General features: G+C 48.5%; 1 protein-coding gene across 1 annotated transcript in view; it reads left to right on the forward strand.

Moving 5' to 3' along the window:
* Positions 1–12,397, forward strand: part of KIAA2012 (KIAA2012 ortholog) — a 353,000-nt gene that overhangs the window by 39,047 nt on the left and 301,556 nt on the right. Inside the window, exon 2 of the mRNA XM_063932236.1 lies at positions 772–894. Coding sequence (XP_063788306.1) covers positions 772–894 — 123 coding nt within the window. The remainder of the gene's footprint in view (positions 1–771; positions 895–12,397) is intronic.

The following is a 12,397-nucleotide window of genomic DNA, read 5'->3' on the forward strand; positions in this document are numbered from 1 at the left end:
AGGTGAGGAAGGTGAGGTGTCCCTGGCAGGTAACGGTAGGGTGAGGCAGGTGAGGAAGGTGAGGTGTCCCTGGCAGGTAACGATCGGGTGAGGAAGGCGAGGTGTCCCTGGCAGGTAACCATTAGTAGTTTCAGAAGAGAAGACCACAGTGCATCTGCTGGAAGCTCCCAGTTACACATGGAATTCAGGACAAAAGGCAGAACTTATGGGAACATGTACTAAGCAGTGATAAAAGTGGAGAAGTGAGCCAGTGGAGAGGTTGCCCATGGCAACCAATCAGCTGCTCTGTATACTTTTAAAGTATACAAATTATAAATGTTACATCAATGCTGATTGGTTGCCATGGGCAACTTCTCCACTGGCTCACTTCTCCACTTTTATCACTGCTTAGTACATGTCTCCCTCAGATCCTGAATCATTGGCTGATCCGCTGCTCATTGTTCCTTATGACAGTCCTGAGTGCCCTAAATAAACATATGTACAAAGGTTCCATGTTGGGTTGATCCTAGGTGGGCAGACATCTGATTGTCTCCTGACCCTTCTACTTCTGGATCCTCATGATCTCCTCCTTTACATCATCAGATATACGATCCGCGTGGGTGGTCATGGCTTTGTCTCCATGGTTACCTGTACTGAGCTCAGACCGGGCGTTATTACAGGGGTGACAGCCGGAGCACGCCCAGCACAGTGTAAATCACTCAATGATACATAGGCTCATGTTCTACATCTTGTACATTTACCATTGAGTACAATGTTCACCTTGTGTTTCAGAATCAGCGGGTGATGAGCGGCAGAGCCAGGCGGGTGATCCCGAGGAGCCAGTGTACCCAGGGGCAGAGCGGAGAGTCCGGCCTCTGCAGATGGACATTGCTTGGAATGTGGAAGCCGACACAGGTATATATATGAGCGGAGGGCGGCACATGTCGGAATAGGATGGTGGAAGGCCACGGGCTGAATGCAGCGTCTGTTCTAGGGAGTATAATCTACAGCTGAAGGTGGTACAGTCACTCTTATAATGTGATTTCTCTAACGTCCCAGTGGATACTGGGATGACCTTAGTACCATGGGGTATAGATCGGGTCCACTGGAGCCTGGCACTTTAAGAAAGCATTAGTGTGTGCTGGCTCCTCCCCTCTATGCCCCTCCCGCAGACTCCGTTTAGAAAATGTGCCCAAGGAGCCGGGTGCATCCTCTGGAGCTCGGAGAGTTTTCTTCATAATTTATGTTAGTTTGTTATATTCAGGCAGCGCTGGCACCAGTCTCCCTGCATCGTGGGACTTAGGGGGGGACCGGTACCAACTTCTTATAGAGTTAATGGTTCATATTCCCGCTTACAGGACACTGAGCTCCTGTTTCTCATACCCCCAGGGTGTGAGCCCACACCGGCAGCGTGCCGCCACCCCTAACAGAGCTGAAGTAGACGCGGTGAGTAATTACACTGGGATCCCAGTTAGCAGTTCCCCGATGACAATGGCGGCATTAGAGCGCGGTGGTCACCCGGCTGCGAGCTGTGGTGCCTGCTGAGGACCCAGACTGGCGCTGAGGTAAAGGGGGATTCTAATCTCCTTTTTACACATAAAATCAAATTACAGCCAATATAGGGGTAAATTTACTAAGATTCGTATTTTCCCGTTTGAGGTCAAAGTTCAATCACGAATGACATCGAAAGTGTAAATATGCAACTTTTTGAATTGATTACGACTAATTTACTAAGCTGCCGTATTCTGCATTTTCGTTTTTTCCGATGTCGATGTCATTCGTTTTTTTAGGCAGTGTTTTACGTGAGTGACTTGTAAAACACTGCCGACTTTAATACAATGAATCTCGGCCGGATCTGAAAGATCCGTGCTGGGCTTCATTGTGCACCTTGTTAAAAAAAAAAAAAAAGTTTAAATGTAAAAAAAAAATTGCGTGGGGTCCCCCCTCCTAAGGCAAACCAGCCTCGGGCTCTTTGAGCCGATCCTGGTTGCAGAAATATGGGGAAAAAATGGACAGGGGTTCCCCCATATTTAAACAACCAGCATCGGGCTCTGCGCCTGGTCCTGGTTCCAAAAATACGGGGGACAAAAAGCGTAGGGGTCCCCCGTATTTTTTAAACCAGCACCGGGCTCCACTAGCTGGACAGATAATGCCACAGCCGGGGGTCACTTTTATACAGCGCCCTGCGGCCGTGGCATCAAATATCCAACTAGCGTCACCCCAGGCCGGGGTACCCTGGGGGAGTGGGGACCCCTTCAATCAAGGGGTCCCAGCCACCCAAGGGCCAGTGGTGAAGCCCGAGGCTGTCCCCCCCCCATCCAATGGGCTGCGGATGGGGGGCTGATAGCCTTTGTTCAAAGTGAATGATATTGTTTTTAGTAGCAGTACTACAAGGCCCAGCAAGCCTCCCCCGCAAGCTGGTACTTGGAGAACCACAAGTACCAGCATGCGGCGGAAAAATGGGCCCGCTGGTACCTGTAGTAGTACTACTACTAAAAAAATACCCCAATAAAGACAACACACACACACACCTTGAAAGTATAACTTTAATACATCCATCCACACCTCCATATACACATACTTACCTTATGTTCCCACGCAGGTCGGTCCTCTTCTCCAGTAGAATCCATGGTGTACCTGTAGAAAAAATTATACTCACATAATCCAGTGTAGAGGGCTCCTCGGTAAATCCTTTTGTAATCCACGTACTTGTAAAAATAAAAAAACGGATACCCGACCTCGCACTGAAAGGGGACCCATGTTTTCACATGGGCCCCCTTTCCCCGAATGCCTGGAACCCCCTCTGACTTAAGTCCAAGAAGGTTCCATCAGCCAATCAGGGAGCGCCACGTTTGGCACCCTCCTGATCGGCTGTGTGCTCCTGTACTGACTGACAGGCGGCACACGGCAGTGTTACAATGTAGCGCCTATGCGCTCCATTGTAACCAATGGTGGGAACTTTCAGGTCAGCGGTGAGGTCACTTTCGGTCAACCGCTGACCTGAAAGTTCCCACCATTGGTTACAATGGAGCGCATAGGCGCTACATTGTAACACTGCCGTGTGCCGCCTGTCATACAGTACAGGAGCACACAGCCGATCAGGAGGGTGCTACAACGTGGCGCTCCCTGATTGGCTGAAGAAACCCACTTAGACATCAGTCAGAGGGGGTTTCTGGCATTCGGGGAAAGGGGTCCCATGTGAAAACATGGGACCCCTTTTAGTTCGTGGTCGGGTATCCGTTTTTTTTTTTTTTACAAGTACGTGGATTACAAATGGATTATCCGAGGAGCCCTCTACACTGGATTTGGTGAGTAGGATTTTTTCAACAGGTACACCATGGATTCTACTGGAGAAGAGGACCGACCCTCGTGTGAACATAAGGTAAGTATGTGTATATGGTGGTGTGTATGTATGTATTAAAGTTATACTTTCAAGGTGTGTGTGTGTATTGTCTTTATTGGGGTATTTTTTTAGTAGTAGTACTACAGGTACCAGCGGGCCCGGTTTTCCGCCGCATGCTGGTACTTGTGGTTCTCCAAGTACCAGCTTGCGGGGGAGGCTTGCTGGGACTTGTAGTACTGCTACTAAAAACAATATTCATTACTTTGAACAAAGGCTATCAGCCCCCCATCCGCAGCCCATTGGATGGGGGGAACAGCCTCGGGCTTCACCCCTGGCCCTTGGGTGGCTGGGGGGGGGGACCCCTTGATTGAAGGGGTCCCCACTCCCCCAGGGTACCCCGGCCAGGGGTGACTAGTTGGATATTTGATGCCACGGCCGCAAGGCACTGTATAAAAGTGACCCCCGGCTGTGGCATTATCTGTCCAGCTAGTGGAGCCCGGTGCTGGTTTCAAAAATACGGGGGACCCCTACGCTTTTTGTCCCCCGTATTTTTGGAACCAGGACCAGGCGCAAAGCCCGGTGCTGGTTGTTTAAATATGGGGGAACCCCTGTCAATTTTTTCCCCATATTTTTGCAACCAGGGCCGGCTCAAAGAGCCCGAGGCTGGTTTGGTTAAGGAGGGGGGACCCCACGCAATTTTATTTTTGAAAAATTATAACATTTCCCCCCCCTTCCCACTGATAAACATGCACGGATCTCATGGATCCGTGCATGCCTATACAAACACGGGATAAAAAAGCAGGTCTGTTTTTTTTTTTTAGCACTTTTTCACGATTTGTATTTTATCACGGCAGTGTTTGGCTATTGTCGGCAGTGTTTGTGTTTTGCACTTTTTAGTAAATGACCGATTTCTACCAAATTGCAGGCGTATTTGACCGATGGTGTATTGATTCGTGATTTTTTCCAAGGACTTCCAAAATATTACGAATGCCCTCATCACTGCCGTGATTTTTGCTTAGTAAATTACCGAGATGACACTTTGAAGGAAAAACGGCATCTCGGTCAAAATCGGGACCTTAGTAAATATACCCCATAGTCTGTGATGGACCGTGCGCCATTGAAGGGGCGGGGATTCCCAGAGAGCGGGACCAGAGGCTGAAAGGCGCCATTTCCTGCTGCTGCTGACTGCCAGGCTGCACGCAAGAGCCGCTCATCCACAGAACCCACTGAATCACCAATTGTACTGGTACCAGGGGGTTTATAGAGAGGGGGGAGCATATGCACAGCGATAATACTGCTGTGGTGACATATATATATATAACCCCCAGCAGAGCTCTGCTCTAAACTGAGGTATTGTGTGCTGGTCCCAATCCTCTCCGTGTCGCTCCATTCAGGGCTGTCTAGGGTAACTGAACCTTTTCACTAACCGTGTTATCATTGCTCTGTTATTCATTTAACTCTCTGTTTTCTGCTGTAAGAATGTCTGGGAAAAAGTCTGTGGGGTATATTCAATTGAAGTCGGATCCATTCTGACATTCATTTGTCAGAATGGATCCGACCTGGGCTATTCAATGACATCTCAATTCAACTTTTAAAAAGTCGAATTGAGATGCGTCTGCCCGCGGCTCTCCCCCCCCCCCCCCCCATCTCTCTGCCTCTCCCGTCCCTCCCTCTCCCAGTCCCTGCATCACAGCTGCCGCTGACGGAAGCGTCCACCCGGCTCCAGCAAGCGAGGTCTCGCTTGCTGGAGGCAGGTGGACGCTGCTGTGAGCGGCAGCTGTGACATCCTCCAGCACGGCTCTTCCCCGTCCCCGCCTCGGCTCTGCAGTCTCCGGTGCTGCTCTCACCCTCTTAGTTCGACTTTTTTTAAAGTCGAATTGAGATGGTCGAAAAGGGGGCTAAAACCTGTCAGTTTTGGCCCCTTTTTTGACACAAGCACATGGATCGGCAGCTATTCCGCCGATCCACATGCTTTTCGACAAGTCGAATTCCTCGACTTGTCGAAAAATTTGGGGATTGATTGAATAGGTCGGAACCCCTTCCGACCTAAAAAAGTCGAAAACTGACATCTTTTTGACAGACGGCAGCTTTCGACTTCAATTGAATATATCCCTGTGATACCCTTCATGTAACACTAAGTTTACACCTTCTCCACAGGGGTCTCTCCTGTGTACCCAGTGTTCTCTACCTTCCCAAGGTAGCTCTATGCAGGAACCTGAGTGGTTAGAATCATTCAAAACAATGATTACTAATATTAATAGAGTTAGCTACTGCTAAGCCAGAAAGGCAGACCCTGAAACACTCTATGGATAATTTCATGGTTAAGGCTGCTGACCTCAGACAGGCACCTCAGCTCCCTCTGGTGGTCTCTCATAGACGCACACTCCCACAGGTGCTCCAGTCTGACTCTGATAATGACATGCTTGAGTGGATGAGGGAGAACTGGAGGTGGAAGATGACAACTCTCTGTCCCCAGGGGTTGAGGCCCTGATTTATGCTATTAGGGAAGTCCTCAATATACAAGATAAGGAGCCAGAGCCAGAAGAGGAATTGTTTTTTAATGTGAAATCAAAATCCTCTGCCATTTTCCCTATTTTAAAGAAATTAAACTCCCTGTCTAAAGAGGCATGGGTAAATACTGATTCAAAAAAAAATTGTTACCCCTAAACGGTTACTAAATTCTTTCCTTTTTGCTACTGAAGATAGGAAAGTATGGGAGAAGCCACCATCTGTGGACACTTCAGTGTCCAGGCTGTCACGTAAAATTGTACTGCCTGGACCTGGGTCTCTCTCTCTCTCTCTCTCTCTCTCTCTCTCTCTCTCTCTCTCTCTCTCTCTCTCTCTCTCTCTCTCTCTCTCTCTCTCTCTCTCAAAGACCCAGCTGATCATAAAATTGGGACTACACTGAAATAAATTCGACGGCCCACTATAGCTTGTGGCTGGATTTAAAGGGCTGTGGTAAAATGGTCTGATAATATATTAAGTGGGATTGACTCCCTGCTTCAGGAGGAGATCATAGAAACATAGAATTTGACGGCAGATAAGAACCACTTGGCCCATCTAGTCTGCCCCTTTTTTATTTTATCCTTTAGGCAATCTCAACCTTTTTTTAACCTTGATTCTTTGTAAGGATATTCATATGCCTGTCATTACCCTACTGCAGCAATTCCACGAATTTTCAGTGAGGCTGTTAAAGAATTGTCTCGTCAATGGCCGTTCCACAGCTATGGCGGTCTCGGCTCACAGAGCTTTGTGGCTGTGACAATGGTCAGCGGATGCTGATTCCAAAAAAGGTGTGGAGAAACTTCCTTTTACAGGGGATGCCTTGTTCGGAGAGGAACTGAACAAGTGGATCTCCCAGGCGATGGCAGGTAAGTCTACCTATCTGCTGTCTGCTGCACCTCCCGCTAGACATCCTTACCATGGGCCCTCTCTGCAGTCCTTTCGTGTGGCCAGACTCAGAGGCAGAGCCAGAGGTGCATCCAATGCTGCTAGAGGATCTCGCGGTAAGTCCTGTAAACCAGCGGCTGCTGGATCTCTGGACCAGACCCCAGATCCTCATCCACGAAGCCCTCCATGTGATGGTTGGCCCCAGCAACAGGCCAACTTCCAGGTAGGTGTTTGCCTTCAGCACTTCTCCCATGTGTGGGCACTGTCCTACCGGAATCCTTGGGTGAGGGACCTCATATCCCAAGGATACCGGTTGAAATTTCAAGCACTACCTTCTCTCAGATTCTTCAAGTCAAGCTTACCAGCTTCACCCATAGCAAGAGTTACCTTGTAAGACGCCATTCAAAAACTGCTACAAATGGGGGTTGTTGTCCCAGTGCCTCCTCCATTGCACAACAGGGTTTTTTTACTACAGTCTGCTTGTTGTACCGAAACCAGACTGTTCGGTACGGCCCATCTTGAACGTAAAAAATTTGAACCCATATCTACGACTGTTCAAATTCAAGATAGAATCCCTGGTGATGGTGGTCACTGGTCTGGAGGAGGGGTAATTCCTAGTAACCCTGGATGTCAAGAATGCTTACCACCACATTCCCATATGGCCTCCTCATCAGGCTTACCTCCGGTTTTCTATACTGGAACACCACTTCCAGTTTCAGGCCATAGCCTTTGGTCTCTCCAAGGCTCCAGGGGTATTCACAAAAGTCATGGCGGAGATGATGCTGCAATTACGCAGAATGGGAGTCAACATAGTCCCCTACTTGGACGAACTCCTGATAAAGACTATGTCCAGGGAAAGTCTCCTACACAACATCGACCTGACGACTCGCCTGCTTACAGATCATGGGTGGATCCTAAATTTCCGAAAGTCTCACGTGGAACCATTACAACAAATTCTGTTATTGGGAATGATACTGGACACAGTGTCTCAGAAGGTGTTCCTTCCAATGGACAAGGCCTTGACTATTCAGGCTATGGTCCCCTCAATGCTCAGACCCCGTAAAATCTCAGTTCATTTTTGCATTTGCTTATTGGGCAAGATGGTAGCCTCTTACGAGGCAATCCAGAACGGCAGACTTCATGCCCGCCCGTTCCAGCTGGATCTGCTGGACAAATGGTCGGTGTCTTACCTACACATGCACCAGAGTGTAACTCTATCGCCAAAAGCACGGATTTCACTGTTATGGTGACTACAAGTCCATCACCTTGTGGATGGTCTGAGTTTTAGTACCCAGTCATGGATACTACGGACAACGGATGCCAGCCTCTGAGGTTGGGGGGCTGTGACCCAGGGGCCCCAGTTCTAGAGGAAATGGTCGAGTCAAGAATCTGCACTCCCGATAAATGTACTGGAACTCAGGTCAATTTACAATGCTCTTCTGCAGGCCTCCTCTCTTCTCCGGAATCAAGCCATCCAGGTGCAGTCGGACAATGCTACGGTGGTGACGAACATAAACCGACAGGGAGAAACAAGATGCAGTGCCGCAATGAGAGAGGTGTCAAAAATACTCCTCTGGGCGGAGGCCAATGCAAGGGCCATCTCGGCCATATTCATTCCAGGTGTTGACATTTGGGAAGCGGACTTCCTCAGCAGGCACGACCTCCGTCCAGGAGAATGGGGCCTTCACCCTCAGGTGTTTCAACAACTGATTCACCGGTGGGGCTGTCCGCAGATAGACCTGATGGCTTCTCATCTCAACAAGAAGCTCCGTTGTTACTGTTCCAGAACGAGGGATCCGCAAGCTGTAGCAGTTGGACGCTCTGACGATGCCATGGACTTACCAGTTTGTATACCTGTTTCCTCCAATCCCTCTCATTCCAGAGTTCTAAAAAGACTCAAAAGGGAAAGCATTTGGGCAATTCTGATTGCCCCGGATTGGCCTCGACGGGCCTGGTATGCACACCACCTGACCATGTCTCTGGATGAACCCTGGCCTCTGCTGCTTCTCAAGGACCTTCTTCAGGAAGGACCATTCGTCTATCCAGACTTACAGTGGCTATGTTTGACAGCTTCGAAGTTGAGAGGGAGATTCTAGCCAGAAAAGGTCTCCCCTTCCAAGGTTGTTTACACTATGGTCCCGGCTCGGAAGGTGGTTACGTCAAAGAATTACCACTGTATCTGGAAGTAATATGTTTCTTGGTGTGAGGGTAGAAAATATTTTCCTGTGGAGTTTCGACTCGATAGTTTTCTACTCTTCTTGCAAGCAGGTGTGGATATGGGCCTACGGTTAGGCTCCATCAAAGTCCAGATTTCGACTCTCTCCATCTTCTTCCACAAACAACTTGCAGTATTGCCGGAAGTACAGACATTCCTGAAGGGTGTTCTTCATATTCAAACACCCTTCGTACCTCCCATGGTTCCGTGGGATCTCAATGTGGTCTTGACCTTTCTCCAAACACTGGTTTGAATCCTTGCACAGGGTAGTCTTGAAATATCTAACTTGGAAGACTGTCATGTTGCTGGTTTTAGCCTCTGCAAGACGAGTTTCAGAATTGGGGGCCTTATCCTGTAAGATCCCGTATTTGATATTTCATGAGGATAGGGCGGAGCTCAGGACTCGCCCACAGTTTTTGCCGAAAGTTGTCGGCTTTTCACGTGAATCAGCCAATAGTGTTTAAAGTGCTGGCTGACACATCAGTTGCTCCAAAGTCCTTGGACGTGGTGAGGGCTTTGAGGATTTACGTAAAAAGGACCGTTCATCACAGGAAGTCTGACTCGCTTTTCGTCCTAAGCAATCCATTGCTCGTTGGCTCAGGTTTACCATTCAATAAGCCTATTCTTCAGCAGCATTGCCGCTGCCGAGTTCTATCCAGGCCCACTCCGCAAGGTCGGTGGGTTCTTCCTGGGCGGCTGCCCGGGGTGTATCGGCATTACAGTTGTGCCATGCAGCTAATTGGTCTGGTTCGAACACGTTCGTAAAGTTCGACACCTTGGCCACAGAGGACCTTCAGTTTGGTCAGGCGGTTTTGCAGGGGTCTCGGCACTCTCCCACCCGTTCTTGAAGCTTTGGGACTCCCCCCCCCCCCCCCCCCCCCCCCCCCCCCTCCCCCCCATGGTACTAGTGTCATCCCAGTATCCCCTAGGACGTTAGAGAAAATAGGAATTTAATACCTACCGGTAATTCCTTTTCTCGTAGTCTGTGGTGGATACTGGGTGCCCACCTCAGTGCGTCGTATTCCTGCTTACATGGTTGTAAGTGTTCTTGGTTGGGTTTGCTATTGCTGTCCCTGTTCCATTTTTGGTTAGCGTTGCTATCTTATTACTGTGGTGTGTTGGTTCATTGCCTCACCTCTTTATGTGTGTGTGTGTGTGTGTGTGTGTGTGTGTGTGTGTGTGTGTGTGTGTGTGTGTGTATGTATGTATGTATGTATGTGTGTAAAAAAATTAAAAAATAATAAATATATAAAATAAATAAATAAAATAAATAAAATATATATACACTGCTCAAAAAAAAATAAAGGGAACACTAAAATAACACATCCTAGATCTGAATGAATGAAATATTCTTATTAAATACTTTGTTCTTTACATAGTTGAATGTGCGGACAACAAAATCACACAAAAATTATCAATGGAAATCAAATTTATTAACCCATGGAGGTCTGGATTTGGAGTCGCACTCAAAATTAAAGTGGAAAAACACACTACAGGCTGATCCAACTTTGATGTAATGTCCTTAAAACAAGTCAAAATGAGGCTCAGTAGTGTGTGTGGCCTCCACGTGCCTGTATGACCTCCCTACAACGCCTGGGCATGCTCCTGATGAGGTGGCGGATGGTCTCCTGAGGGATCTCCTCCCAGACCTGGACTAAAACATCTGCCAACTCCTGGACAGTCTGTGGTTGGTGGATGGAGCGAGACATGATGTCCCAGATGTGCTCAATTGGATTCAGGTCTGGGGAACGGGCAGGCCAGTCCATAGCATCAATGCCTTCGTCTTGCAGGAACTGCTGACACACTCCAGCCACATGAGGTCTAGCATTGTCTTGCATTAGGAGGAACCCAGAGCCAACCACACCAGCATATGGTCTCACAAGGGGTCTGAGGATCTCATCTCTGTACCTAATGGCAGTCAGGCTACCTCTGGCGAGCACATGGAGGGCTGTGCGGCCCCCCAAAGAAATGCCACCCCACACCATTACTGACCCACTGCCAAACCGGTCATGCTGGAGGATGTTGCAGGAGGCAGAACGTTCTCCTTGGCGTTTCCAGACTCTGTCACGTCTGTCACATGTGCTCAGTGAGAACCTGCTTTCATCTGTGAAGAGCACAGGGCACCAGTGGCGAATTTGCCAATCTTGGTGTTCTCTGGCAAATGCCAAACGTCCTGCACGGTGTTGGGCTGTAAGCACAACCCCCACCTGTGGACGTCGGGCCCTCATACCACCCTTATGGAGTCTGTTTCTGATCGTTTGAGTAGACACATGCACATTTGTGGCTTGCTGGAGGTCATTTTGCAGGGCTCTGGCAGTGCTCCTCCTGTTCCTCCTTGCACAAAGGCGGAGGTAGCGGTCCTGCTGCTGGGTTGTTGCCCTCCTACGGCCTCCTCCACGTCTCCTGATGTACTGGCCTGTCTCCTGGTAGCGCCTCCATGCTCTGGACACTACGCTGACAGACAGCAAACCTTCTTGCCACAGCTCGCATTGATGTGCCATCCTGGATGAGCTGCACTACCTGAGCCACTTGTGTGGGTTGTAGGGAGGTCATACAGGCACGTGGAGGCCACACACACTACTGAGCCTCATTTTGACTTGTTTTAAGGACATTACATCAAAGTTGGATCAGCCTGTAGTGTGTTTTTCCACTTTCATTTTGAGGGTGACTCCAAATCCAGACCTCCATGGGTTAATAAATTTGATTTCCATTGATAATTTTTGTGTGATTTTGTTGTCAGCACATTCAACTATGTAAAGAACAAAGTATTTAATAAGAATATTTCATTCATTCAGATCTAGGATGTGTTATTTTAGTGTTCCCTTTATTTTTTTGAGCAGTGTATATATGTATATGTATGTATATATATAATTCTCTCAATGTATGTCCGTCTCCTCGGGCACAGTTTTCCTAGACGGAGTCTGCTAGGAGGGACATAGAGGGGAGGAGCCAGCACATGCTAATGATTTCTTAAAGTGCCAGGCTGAAATGGATCCGATCTATACCCCATGGTACTAAGTACATTCCCAGTATCCACTACGGACTACGAGAAAAGGAATTACCGGTAGGTCTTAAATTCCTATTATCTGTCCTTACTACAGCGTTATCACCCACTGCTGGATAAATGCCGTTTCCCATAACTTTCATATATATATCTATTACCTGCATACTGCCTGAGCACGTGCCACGCCTACAGACATGTATGTGCAGCCTATGTACTAATGCATACTGCCTGAGCACGTGCCACGCCTACAGACATGTATGTGCAGCCTGTGTACTAATGCATACTGCCTGAGCACGTGCCACGCCTACAGACATGTATGTGCAGCCTATGTACTAATGCATACTGCCTGAGCACGTGCCACGCCTACAGACATGTATGTGCAGCCTGTGTACTAATGCATACTGCCTGAGCACGTGCCACGCCTACAGACATGTATGTGCAGCCTGTGTACTAATGCATACTGCCT

Source organism: Pseudophryne corroboree, chromosome 7 (genome assembly GCF_028390025.1).
Source record: "Pseudophryne corroboree isolate aPseCor3 chromosome 7, aPseCor3.hap2, whole genome shotgun sequence".
NCBI classification, from domain to species: Eukaryota; Metazoa; Chordata; class Amphibia; order Anura; family Myobatrachidae; genus Pseudophryne; species Pseudophryne corroboree.